Source organism: Notothenia coriiceps, unplaced genomic scaffold (genome assembly GCF_000735185.1).
Source record: "Notothenia coriiceps isolate Sejong01 unplaced genomic scaffold, NC01 NC01_scaffold00037250, whole genome shotgun sequence".
NCBI lineage: Eukaryota > Metazoa > Chordata > Actinopteri > Perciformes > Nototheniidae > Notothenia > Notothenia coriiceps.
In genome coordinates, this window is record NW_011369951.1 from 13754876 (window position 1) to 13769108 (window position 14233).

Sequence of the window (14233 nt, forward strand, 5' to 3'; positions counted from 1 at the left end):
ATGTCCAGGCCCGTCTGAAGTTTGCTAGAGAGCATTTAGATGATCCAGAAGAGGATTGGGAGAATGTCATATGGTCAGATGAAACCAAAATAGAACTTTTTGGTAAAAACTCATGCTGAGTTGCATCCAAAGAACACCATACCTACTGTGAAACATGGGGGTGGAAACATCATGCTTTGGGGCTGTTTTTCTGCAAAGGGACCAGGACGACTGATCCGTGTAAAGGAAAGAATGAATGGGGCCATGTATCGTGAGATTTTGAGTGACAACCTCCTTCCATCAGCAAGGGCATTGAAGATGAAACGTGGCTGGGTCTTTCAGCATGACAATGATCCCAAACACACCGCCCGGGCAACGAAAGGAGTGGCTTCGTAAGAAGCATTTCAAGGTCCTGGAGTGGCCTAGCCAGTCTCCAGATCTCAACCCCATAGAAAATCTTTGGAGGGAGTTGAAAGTCCGTGTTGCCCAGCGACAGCCCCAAAACATCACTGCTCTAGAGGAGATCTGCATGGAGGAATGGGCCAAAATACCAGCAACAGTATGTGAAAACCTTGTGAAGAGTTACAGAAAACGTTTGACCTCTGTCATTGCCAACAAAGGATATATAACAAAGTATTGAGATGAACTTTTGTTATTGACCAAATACTTATTTTCCACCATAATTTGCAAATAAATTCTTCAAAAATCAGACAATGTGATTTTCTGGATTTTCTTTTCTCATTTTGTCTCACAGTTGAGGTATACCTAGGATGAAAATTACAGGCCTCTCTCATATTTTTAAGTGGGAGAACTAGCACAATTGGTGGCTGACTAAAAACGTTTTTGCCCCACTGTACTCTGTATTTCTGCATACAAAATGTAACTATTGCGATAATACATTTTATGGATACTGGTTTTCAAAACTATGGTGACATATACCCGTGCTTGTTGTTGCTGTATTTTTTCTATAGTCTCAAAGTGAAATTACAAAGACTTTTAGTTTCTATTAGCAACTGCTGTAGTGGAGTAGTGCCAGCTTGTATTGGCAATGAACATGATAATGAAATAAAAATGCTGAATGAGAAAAAACATTGACTTTTTGAAGCTGGAGACATTACACGGGACCTGATGTCGGGTCCTGGCACTAAACCCTCAAATGTCATGTATGATATCTTTAAATCCTACAACCCCAGTTTGACTGACAGAGTTTACTGTTCCGAAGTCTGTTCTCTGTTCAGGCTGGTCTCATATACTGTTTGAAGCTATACTACTGAAATCTAATTTGTGTATATCCAACAAAATCAATACATATGTATTCTCGTGACTGTACCAGGAAGTGTAAGGTGCAACACAGTCTGCAATTGGAGGAGATCATGGTGGATGATTGGGTTGATGCACGGGTCCAAAAACACCACTATTTGTGTCCCGTGTGAAACCAGAACTTGGTTATATCTCACATGGCCGAGTAACGTCACTTCCGTAGTTATTTAAAATTCCTAAACCTCAACAATTTATTTCGCTGCCTAAACCAAGCCTAAATGACAAGTTGTTTCCTGTAGAGACGGAAGATTATTTAGAAAACTCGTAACTCACGTAATTTGACAGGTGTGGCTAGACATTTGTAGGAGAACACACCAGAAATAGGAATATATTTTAGTTTGCGTTATATAAGAATACTTTGGGCTCACCATCAGCTACTTTGGCTCTCTATTAGACCCTTTCTCTCTGGTTAATATCATGTCTCTCAAACTCCACATCCAATCAGAAACATGCATTGTATTCCAGGAAAAATATTTGGTATGTCACCTGCAGTATGACAGAAATACCAGGATATCCTTGTGCACCCGGTCACATTTTTGCAGTATTTGCGTGCATGCTTTTCTGAACCCACGATTATTTGCGCATCAGATGTATGAGCAATAGGTCAAAGTTCAATACGCCATGTTTGGACGAAGTAGTGTACTTAATTTATGCATAATGCATGCAACAGTAGATGCCCTGTGGATAATAATGCTTTCGTTGTTTTGAATAGACCACACACTGTCATATGAAAGTATGCTACACTAACCAAAGGTAGACCCAACTAAGCCCTTAAATACCAACACATACTATGGTTGGGATGCAGATGGGGGGAGATGGCCTTTAGTTTGTTTTGCACATCATTTGAATCAATTATTTAGGATGTCATGTGTCAGAGCACCTATGGGTAGTAGCCACATTCACCAGCTCTGAGGAGACACATCTTCAACGTGTCTTTGGAGCTGATGAGGTATACGAGGGGTGGTTCATGCAGGGGTAAATACACATAATATCGATCACTTATTCTGCTGTATGTCGAGGAGATGAGCCCCCATGCTGCAGCGCTTTTCCCAAACGGGAGATCTGCCCAGCTGCATGGTCACGCTCATATTCCGGAGGGGTGTGCAGGAATACACATGCACTGGAAAACATGTTTGGATCATAACAAACACACACAAGGAGCTGAAAGCTGGAGCATCATGCAAAGGGACGTGGATCCACCTCCATTTTCATGCACAGCTCTCCCTCCTTTGCCCTTACCTTTTGGGAGGTGAAAGACTGCGTCCAGTGGTACAAAACGAGCCTGTCTTTGTTGAAGGGTTTGGGCTCTGCCGTCGGTTCCTCGCTCTCCTCCCCGTCTGTGATTTTGTCGTCTTCGTCCATGGCTGAAATGGGCCACCAGCTACAGTTGGTGGGGGTAACATGGTTGGAAGACGCCATGACAGAGCGTTTTGTGCGTGTGGAGAGAGGAGAGGAGCGAGGAGGAGGAGGAGGGAGAGAAGAGGAGAGAGAGAGGGAGAGAAACAGAGATAGAAAGAGAGGGAGGATTTCAGCCGCTCAGCATCGTCTGTTCACGCAACAGCAGCACCGCCAGGTTCGGACAGCGCCGGTGCTGAGACCGCCTGCACCTCGAAATGAATACAGACCCAAATCATTTTTTTAAATCCATATGCAAATAGCTTCTTACTCGAGCATGCTGCTGCACCAACATTAAATCAATGTGTAACCGCGTGACATCACATGATGCACAAACATGCGCGGTGCATCTCACCGAGGTTTCAGTGGAAGGTCAAGCTGCTCTCTGAAAGGACATGCAGGCTAGCAGAAGACTACAGGGTCACATCGTTTAACAAGTAATACTACAACTGGAGAAAGATAACAAAAAAGAAAAAAGAAAATGCCGACAGATTGCCAATTTGGAACATAAATGTCCATCATTTCTGTGATGGGAAGTAGCCTACTTTTAATCATAACCTACTTTTACCTGCTTCATTCTTCTGAATTAAAATATAAAGCAGGAAAAATAGCTCCACCTCCACCAGTCAGAAAAATGCAATACAATTTTCTTTATCAATAATAGTAACATAAAACATTTTGACAATGTAAGCATATTAGTCTGCTAAAAGCACCTTTAGGCCATTTATAAGGGATTCTTAGAAGAACCAATACAGTTTTTTTATATCTACATATTTTTTTAAGTAACGTTTTTTACGTGTGCAAGTTGGACTGACTATACAAAAAAATAGCAATAAATGTAAAAACAAGTTGTAATTTCTTCCTATTTATGTATTCCTAATGAAATTAAAAGATATGATGCAGTTACATGTATTCCCCAGCAGGGGGAGTAAAAAGATTGAAATAGCTTACACTAGATTTCTTATACATCCCATAATGCAAACATTAACTCATACTGTTGGTACATTTAATAAGGTTGCAATGGAAAATGGAAATAAACCATTATTAATTGACATATTGGCAGTAAATTGAATATTTTGCATTTAGGCTCATGCAATACCCAGCAAAAATAATAATAATAAATCTGACTGATTATGAAAATATATTGATTTATTCAGATTCTATAATTAAACAATGTATAAATCACACTATAGGTCAATAATGACATAGGACTGAACCATGAGTAAATCAATATATTTTCATAATCATACATATATATGTATGATTATGAAAATATATTGATTTACTCATGGTACTACAGGGTCAAAAATAATATTTTAATAACGGACGCACAGGCTGTAATTTCCTAATGTAGAAATAGTATTATAAGATATATGAAACCAGGTAGGGAAATCAATGTGAAATTACAGAGATCTATACTTGGGCCCTTTCGTCAAGCTTAATAGCCTATTAGAGAATAATTACTGCATTAACTGTAGGGAAAATGTAAAGAGAGCTGAGTCCTGAATGGCATGTATAGTTCAGCCCCGAGGTGGCAAGACTCTGGCATAGCTCCTTGCAGGCAGCAGAGTAAGGATTGGGTTGTATTTTTGGAAGGGTGTGTGTGTGTGGATTGGTCGCCTTGTTAGGTCTGCTGAAATATTTCCCAACAGCAGCGACTGTCAGGAGATAGCTGGGTGGCAGGGACAGGGGAAAGGGGCTTTTCTCTGTGGCCCCCTGGAAAAAGCCATGTAAGATCAGTGGCTTGTCAAGACAGAAGAAAATAATTCGATTTATCATCCAAATTTGCAACACAGAAGATTGACCTAAGAAGACACTGGAGTAAAAGAGGACACATTGAAGTTTGTATGAAGAAGTGCGTCCCGGAGCTTAATGGACACGTAAAACTACCCAAACCAACTCCAAGAGAAGAAACCCCCTTAAGTTCAGCACCAAGGATATCTGCAGACGGTTTTGATGTCAGGTGAAGGTGAAGTCAGACTGACGGTATCTTTAGCCACGAAACAGACTACAAACTTTACTTTCTGATCGCTGCGCACTTCGGGTGAGGCATGAGTGGAGGTCGCTTTGAGTTTGACGACGGTGGGGCTTATTGTGGCGGCTGGGAGGGGGGAAAAGCCCACGGCCATGGCATCTGCACCGGACCCAAAGGCCAGGGCGAGTTCTCCGGATCCTGGAACTACGGTTTCGAGGTGGTGGGGGTCTACACCTGGCCCAGTGGAAACACCTATGAGGGGTACTGGTCGCAGGGCAAGCGTCACGGCCTGGGAGTAGAAACCAAAGGACACTGGATTTACAAAGGGGAATGGACTCATGGCTTCAAAGGGAGATATGGCATCCGGATCAGTGTGGGCAGTGGAGCAAAGTATGAAGGGACTTGGAATAATGGGCTTCAGGATGGATATGGAACAGAGACATATGCTGATGGAGGTGAGATCCAGATTCAAAACTTTGTTATAGTGCGACAGAAAACTGTGCCCTAAAGAACAAGTCGTTACTCCCTCTGAAATGTAGAGGAATGGATTACACCAGTAAAGAACATACTTAAAAGTGATGACAGGGCTTCTAAAATGTAAAAATACTTAGTGACAAGTGAAAGTTCTGCATGCAAAATGTAAATTAACCAACTAAGTAATTATTTGCATTTAATTAAGGTGGAGTGGAACACATTTTTACAAACTGTTACAATGAAATGAATTACATTATCCTTTTATGTAATCATTGAATTTAGTACTTTTTATACCATACTGATTGGCAGCTATAGTTAAACATGGGCTTTAATTTTATGGCAATATTTTTACATTCTCAATTTAAAAAGTACGAGATATCAAATACATTTAGGGGAATAAAAAATACAATGTCTGCCTCTGAAGTGTTGTAGAAGAATGAAGTAGTAGTATCAAATATAAATTCTGAAATAATAATAAAAAATAAAATGTATAAGTACTTAATACTAAAGTAAATGTATGTAGTTACTCTCCACTACTTACATAGACGTTGCATACATTTGCAGCTGCAGACCTGTGCAATGGTAGGAAGCATTGAGATCATTTACTTTAGTATAACTGACTCCTAAATACTCCCAATTACTTTACCTAAACCAATATAGCAATATATGTCCTTGTTGATCAGAAGTTGTGTCAAACCTGCAAAGAACACCTGTCCGATAAATGTAGTGAAGTCAAATGAATAAAGTAACAGAGTAAATATACAGAAGTAAAAAAGGAATCAAAAGTATTTGTGTAAGTACAGTCATGTACAAATATGTGTTCCCCTACTGAGTTACACTACAGTGCGGTTAATGTAAAAGTACTGAAACTAAATCCTGATAACTAAGTCATGCAACATTAAGACCCCTCAAGCCAAGTGTGGCCAAATGGTCGAATGCACCAAGTTCATTGCAGGCGATGTGCAGACATATTACAAACAGAACAGTCTGTGATCCTCATGTTCGTTTGTGATGTCTGTGCGTAACCAGAAGAAAATATCTCCCTGCTGCTGTCAGTCAAGAAGAGCTCGCAGGAAATCAAACCCTGCAGGATTCTTTCCATTTCGTTAAACTACACCGTCAACACCAGTGGTGGAAAACATTTACAGAAGTAAAAGTAGGAATCCTGACATTTAGAAACAATCTGTCACTAGAAGAGGCCCTATGTTCAAAACTCTACTTGAACTATCTTTATCTCAATGATGTGGAAGTACTGATTATGCAGAGACATGGCACCTTTGTTGAGTTATTTGAATCTTATTATAGATAACTAACTAACAATTAGGCAACTGATTAGCAGAACGTTCATGTTGTTTAAGATACTATTGACTACGTACAGTATAGGCTAGGTATGTGTTGCATAGTCAAGTCCATAAAAAATAATATAATATTTTACGCTCTAATCAGTTCTTGTTGTGCATATTATACCATAATCTGGAAAATGACTTTTAACTATACAATGAGATGAATGTAGTGAATTTAAATGTATAACAATTAACTCTAAAATATAGGGAAGTACTGTAGCTGGTGCGATGGCCCATAACTCTTACTGCTTATCCTCTGGAGTACAATATTTAGATTTCAATCTGCAGGGACAGGGCTCTGCAGTCCTTTTAAAGTACCTTAAAAATGGTACTTGAGTAAATGTATGTCTTCGATTTCAAACACTGAATTAACTGTTTTTAATAGGCAGACTAGATAACATCCAGATAACCTTAGGTGTCATTACAAACAATCCTGAACATCGGAAGTCGCCTTGAGTTTTTAATCCTTCGATATTCTCTCAAAGCTTCTGGTGCAATGATATCCCCCAGCACATTAATTTATTGTAGAGGAAACTAAATAGGTGAGAATATCAAATTGATCGCAGTGATCTCTACTTGTAACGTATCAGTGGTTCCCCTTTTTGCCAGCTGACTCATCAGCTTTGAAGTCCAGCCTAGTGGAAGTCGAGGGGGGATGTGATAGCGCCACATGTCAGGATGTAATAATAGCCCCTCCTGGCCCCTCAGCTGAGGCCTAGCTGTCACTATAATCCACACTCGTGTCAATTATAGCATGAGAGCAGACCTCAAGATGACTTTTCAGTAAGAGCATTAATGAACTTTTCACACTAGAGATATCCATGACATGTGGGCAGAAATAAAGGAAGGGCAGTTTTATATGGAGTGCACTATTTTAGCTCCAAGCCATGTTTAAAAGTCTACAGCCAAGCTAGCAGCTTAACGACGCTGTAGGCTAAATGTTAACATTAGCATGCTAACATACTCACAATTACAATGCTAACAGGCTCATAACAACAATGCTAACAGGCATAATAGTCACCCTGTTACCCATCTTAGTTTAGCATGTTAGCATGCTAACATTTGTTAATTTGCACCTAACAAAGTACAGTTGAGGCTAATGGAAATGTCCTCAACTAATAGAAAGTGTGCCCTGATGATTGCACTAGATGAAAAGCCACATTTTTTTATACTATTTAGAAAACCATAGAAATGTTACACCAATCCGTCCAGTAGATTTCAACTTTGACTTGCTGGTGGCGGTAGAAAACGAGTCAGAGGATCACCAAAATGATCACGATTCGTCCCCTGGGTTTAGTAAATGTTTCTACCAAATTTCATGGCAATTCATCTCATAGTTGTTGAGATATTTCAGTATGGACCGAAGAGGTTTGAAAACCAACTCCGAGACGGACATTGCTGACACTGTTGTAAAAAGTATCCTGGCCTGTGTTGCAGGTAGAAAAGTATAACTTCCTGTTTTCTGATGTTTCCAGGTACTTTCCAGGGTCAGTTCACAGGCGGGATGCGGCATGGCTATGGCGTCCGGCAGAGTGTCCCTTATGGCATGGCAGCAGTTGTCCGCTCCCCTCTTCGTACCTCCCTGACCTCCCTTCGCAGCGAACACAGCAACGGCACCGTCCTACAGCAAGACATCCCCGCCATCACCACCACCAACGCCTCAGGAGAGGAGACACACGTCACCACCCCCACCCAGCTGGGACCGTCCCGTGGAGGCTTCGCCCTCACGCTCCAGGTGGACCCAGAGGCGGTGAAACCCAAGAAGAAGGGCCTGTTTCGAAGAGGCTCGCTGCTGGGTAAGCTGAAGAAGTCCGAGTCAAGTACCTCGCTGTCCAGCCAGAAGAGCAAGATCAGCTTCCTGAGGACCGAATCGGCTCTGAGCTCCAACGCCAGCGACACCCACTCCACCATCAGCATCGGGGACGACAGCCTCGCCGGGGCGGAGGATTTCCCCCCGTTGGAGGCCGACATCGACGCCACCACCACTGAGGTCTACATGGGCGAGTGGAAGAACGACAAGCGCTCGGGATATGGAATAAGCGAAAGGTCCAGCGGGCTGAAGTTCGAGGGCGAGTGGATGAACAACCAGAGACACGGTTACGGCTGCACCACCTTCGCCGAGGGAGGGAAGGAGGAAGGCAAGTACATGAACAACCTGCTGGTGAAGGCCGTGAAGAAGAGGATGATCCAGCTGAAGGGAACCAAGATCAAGCAGAAGGTGGAGCGGGCGGTGGAGGGCGCTCAGAGGGCCGCTGCCATCGGCAAGCAGAAGGCAGAAATCGCTGCTTCCCGGTAAGCAAGGGCTCAAAGCAGAACAAAAACAGATTCAAAGGTTTTGTTGACATATAGCTTTGGTGTATTTTGGCAATGAAAAACTTGAGTCCAAAGGTCCTTCAACAATGCAACATAAATATATATAAGACATAAAACAATACAAATAGTTAGAAAATAAACAGAATAGAAATAAAACAGTGCAAGAGAGTGTTGAAAGTGACCCATGTGCAACTAAATGTGTAAGAAACAATGACTATTCAACCTAACCCTAGTTTGTACGACTCATGCATTAGTCACAAAGCTTCTGAGCACCTGATGGTCCAAATATTTTCCTGAACTTTTATAGTTTGCTTCCACCCTGATTCATGGAAACAGCTACTGTGTCATATCAGGTCAGTTACAATATACTGCTAGTTTAGGAGAATGCTCTGCAGATTATAGAGAAAGGAGGGACAATGTGACATTTTATATGAGGCATTTATAGCTCAATACTCCTTTGAAAAGGCCGACAGTGTATTGCCACTGGCTGTGAGCACAGCTGCAGCTGCTCTGTCCGGCTGCGCAGGGTGAAGCTGTGGTAAATGCTCGGACTACTGCTGCATCACAGCATCATCCTAGAAAAAGTCAGCATCACAGCTACACTCAGTCTAAATCAACCTTATATGTATATCAGAATGTCTCTATGGTTCAGAGGCACTCTAAATGAAATGCACAACTCAAAATACTATGCGAGAAGTATCCCAGAAAAACACTTTTTGGACCTTCGACGGGCTAAGCATCAGTGTTTTCTAAAATAATTAATTAAAAAAATGTCCCTTGTGATGTTTCCAAAACATAAAAGGTTATTTAACAACATGTATAGCAGTTCTGAAGGTCTTACCTGAATAATTAAACAACCTGCTCGCCATCTGGAAAATATATTCTTTCTGCTGAATGCCGAAATAAGATTATTAATTTGTATCTGAAGTATTTGTATTTTCATGCAAAACATGTTTGATTATTTACTGTAAAAAAGGAGATATGTCTGCCAGGATACAATATAGTTGAAACCAGACAAGTTCAGTTTCTTTCATGTAACAGATGTAATATTTTCTTTATTCGAATCATTTCAACAGTGTTTAAAGATTCTGGAAATATCTTCAGAACATCAGTTCAATCAGGAGAGACGGTTTTGATGGAAGAATTCATATTTATTGCCAGGAATACACAAATGAATGTAATGGAGTTTTGGCGATTAGGCCCCGTTATGCGGGAGTATCATTCGGGAGGGGAGAACCGATTCGATGAAACCCCCCGGGGTCGAGACACTGGATGTGGTGAATGGATGGTTGGGTTTGGCCTGAAGGGGAGGGGCTTAGCTTGACCCTGGATTCAGAGGGACAGGAGGTGAAGAAGGGGTTGGAGGAGGGTTGCGTCGAGTCACAGGGAGAGCAGATTTCAAAGGTTTAGCGGAGCGCTATGATAGGCTTGTGGGAATAGAGCGAAGTGATTGGTTAAGCTGGGGAGTGACGCGCCCGATCACTTATTGAGAGGAGAGAGTATAGACATAGTAAATGAATGAGAAAAGAAGGTCTTCCTGGTTGAACTTGCGCTGAGCTTCATTAGTAATGTTGGAAGCTTTATAGAAACTGTTGCTTAATGCTGAAAGACACAAACTGGGCCTAGCTTCACACAAATGACACTGAAGGTAAATGAGGGTAACAGATCATGTAGAGACAAGAGGAAATAAAAAAGACACTTCACTGACTCTGGTTGCTAGTCGAAACAACTCCCATAACAGAAATCACCACCATTATGTTTATTTTATACCGTATTACAGATAAGAAATAATGAGCGCAGTGGCTACTCTTTACAGTCACAGTGTTTTTCCCACAGGATTTCATATCATGCGCTGAATAACCAAATGTTCAAGAGTTTTTTACAATAATTGCACAATTTGAACACACATTCCTTCCTATGTGACTCAGTTTCTGTTATGAAATCTGTCTGAACTGGCAGAATATACTACGGGCACTTTAACAACCAGAAGTGGACTAACTTTTAAAGCAGACCTGTCCCATGTTACAGCTGTAAATATTAAAATAATGTATTTAATGTCTTCTTTGTGAGTGTAGATCTGGTAGTATTAAAAGTAATAGTAATATTTGGTGAGCTCAGCTTACACAGGGTTCACCTGCAATACATGTACAGCTTGTATTTCAATACAACCTTTCTGAGACATTAAGACCTTAATGCAACACAAGAAATAATTTTACTTTTAGTAAATCAAAGAACAAAACATCTCTGGGCTCAAATAAAATACAGTCAATATTTGGAAAAAAGTATAAATAATAAAAAAGTAAATTGAAAAAAGATTGTAGAAACATTACTCTAATGTTCACCAAAATCAGGCTCTATTGGATCTTCAAGAGGATCAAAAAGTTAAAATGTTTCAGGACTAATGTCTTAGTGTTGAGAATTAAAATAAATAGTCCCTTGCATTTCACTTCAACAATTTGCCTTATCACTTTCCAATTGGCCAAAGGAAATTGCGACCAGTAAAAAATTGCACCTATGGAAATAAAATTAGCAATACAGTATTAGCATGTATGGTAATTTCACTGAGAACAGGACAGTTAGGTGATTTCATGTTAAAGTATGGTGTATGCTCACAGACAGACAGGCAGACAGACAGGCAGAGAGGCAGACAGTCAGACAGACAGGGAGGCAGAGAGACAGGCAGACAGGCAGACAGACGGGCAGACAGGCAGGCAGAGAGACAGACAGACAGACAGGCAGAGAGACAGGCAGGCAGACAGACAGAGAGCCAGACAGCATCAGAGTGTTGGGGGGGGGCAGGTTCAGCACCCAAAGCAGCATGGCAACAAACAACCTGGCAGGGAATGAGTGGAAAAAGGCCGGTTATATACTGCAGACTAACGAGGGAAATGGGGAACAGGTGAGCAGGTGGGAGGGGTGTTACCAAGGGCAGAGGAGAGCAAGAGGGACAGAGAGGCAGAATGTGACGAAAACACAATACTTTACTGTCAGGTCAAGTCTGAAACGTTCCTTGCATCACAGCAGCTACAAATGCAACATCAACAAGGATCGATATTTAACACAAGATGCAAGGAACAGACATTTAACATTGTTTCTTTTAAGCAACACATAGAAAAGTAGAACATGTTTATCCATAGTGTACCATCAAACAGGGATGCTAAGATTGGTTTAAAACTGCAAGGAATGATGAGACGGTAAAGGACGGTCCAGTGTATCCTATGCTAAAGGAGATAAGAAAGGAAGCATTGAAGCACCTTTCCTGTCATCCAGAGAATTCGACCAGCTCTTTTCAAGCCTGTTAAACTTGCAGGTCATTTCACTAAGAAAACAAGAGCTAATAATGTCTCGCCAAGAGTGTGATGGTAAAACCAAACTCATAACTGTCATTATAGGTCTCAGTTTTATTAGTCAAATTTATGGCGCTCTTTTTTGGACAAACAAATTACCTTTGAAATTAAATCACTAATCGTACGTACATAGGATAAAAAGGGCAACAATAACATGAGATCACATTAATAACATAGAAAGACAATGTGAATCTACAGCCGGGGGACACTTAGCTTAGCATCACAGCACAGCACAGAAACAGGGGCAAACTGCTAGCCTGCGTCTCCAGAGGTAATAATACAAGCCTGTCAGAACTTCTTAAGCTAACAACACATCTACAATTCATTATAATCAGTGCATTCTGAAGTCAATTCATAATAAATCAATAATTCATGTGGTGTATATTGTTCATATGTGCACACATCCACCGTTAGCTAGCTATGCCCGTACAAGGCGTGTTGTTTTTCTCCACCGTCGTCTTCAGCACCTGAAATAAGCTCAGTGTTTACAGCGCTGATGGACTGCAGAGCCCTGTCCCTGCAGATTGAAATCTAAATATTGTACTCCAAAGGATAAGCAGTATATAAGAGTTATGGGCCGTTGCATCAGTGCTTCCAGCTCACCTACAGCACATCCACAGGCGCCTGCACAGCTCAGTGTTTATGCAGGAAAGCTTCCAGAAACACCTCGGTGGCCTTAACTAACCAAACAACACCTCATAGGAAGCTACCAAACTACTGGAAAACCATGGTGTACTTGCATATATTGTGAATGTGTTCGCCAAAATAAACTAAGCAAAGTAGAAAATAGGCTACTAACAAATACAAATAGATAAGTGAAGAACTGCAAAAGAGAAACACAGTTAAGGAGTTGTTTTCATTTTCTGCAGAAAGAATATTATTATTAACACTTTAAGTACGTTTTTCCAATAATACTTTAGTACTTTAACATAGCATTTGTAATGTGACATTTTAACTTGGAATAGAGTATTTTACATAGATTTATTTTCTATGTCAGTAGAGGACATTAATACTGTCACCTCACAAACTAAACATCAGCCACTCTTGGCTGTTCCTGCGTGTTGAATGGAAATCTGTTTATTATACAAGCAGCGGAGACATGACACATCTGTTCCTGGCAGTGGTTTCATCACTTCATGATCCTTTGGCGATGAAGTTGACGGTTAAAAATACACGTGTGCGCTGAATGAGATGCCAGACCTGTCCTCTTCAGGTCCGTTAGCTGACTGGCACTCAGACGCTCTGTGGACATTGTTCTGATGTTGGGCCGGCTGCATGAGGACCTGTGTGGCAGGGCAGGGTGTACATGATGCACACACACACACACACACACACACACACACACACACACACACACACACACACACACACACACACACACAGAGGAGCCCTGACTAAATATGGGCAGGCACACTCTTGCTGTATCCCAATCGCAGGGGAATGCAACAGCTGATTATCTCCCCTCCCCCGGCCTGCAAAACCCATTTTTCCTGCCTAGTCACAGACACACAGCCAGACTGTTTATACGCTGAATCCCAATGTGTTTGTCTGCATACCTATTGAGGGGTGGGGGGGTTAAAAATATATTCCATTACAATAACTCATTTTATGTAAAAAAGTTGATTACATTCTACAACACAAACAGAACAGTGTAACCTTAGGAAATAAGAAACCAAGATATTTTGTTCTAAGGACCTACTATGCTAATTTTCAGGTTCATATTTGTATTTTTGAGTTTATAGCTTTAATGTTCAAAAAGGTCTTTCTTTTTCAGCCTGTGTGTGTGTGTGTGTGTGTGTGTGTGTGTGTGTGTGTGTGTGTGTGTGTGTGTGTGTGTGTGTGTGTGTGTGTGTGTGTGTGTGTGTGTGTGTGTGTGTGTCTCAATATGTGTCAAAAAGGTCTTTCTTTTTCTGCCTGTGCTTGTGCCTCTTTTCACCCTCTGTCTGAAACCAGAGCCCAGTCTGCGCTCAGAGATGTCCCGCCCCTATGCCTATCACGTACAATGTGTTGGAGCGCTAGCCAATAGAAATGCGAGTGTTACACAGTTATGTCCCTATGGTACAGAAGTAAACAAAGGAGTTCAATGG

The 14233-nt window shown here is 41.3% G+C and overlaps 1 protein-coding gene across 1 annotated transcript in view; it reads left to right on the forward strand.

Annotated features, from left to right (window-relative positions):
• Positions 1–4353: 4353 nt before the first annotated feature.
• Positions 4354–14233, forward strand: part of jph2 (junctophilin 2) — a 16926-nt gene continuing 7046 nt past the window's right edge. The window contains exons 1-2 of the mRNA XM_010796388.1: positions 4354–5124; positions 7962–8778. Of these exons, the coding sequence (XP_010794690.1) occupies positions 4746–5124; positions 7962–8778 (1196 nt within the window). The 5' untranslated portion in view covers positions 4354–4745. The remainder of the gene's footprint in view (positions 5125–7961; positions 8779–14233) is intronic.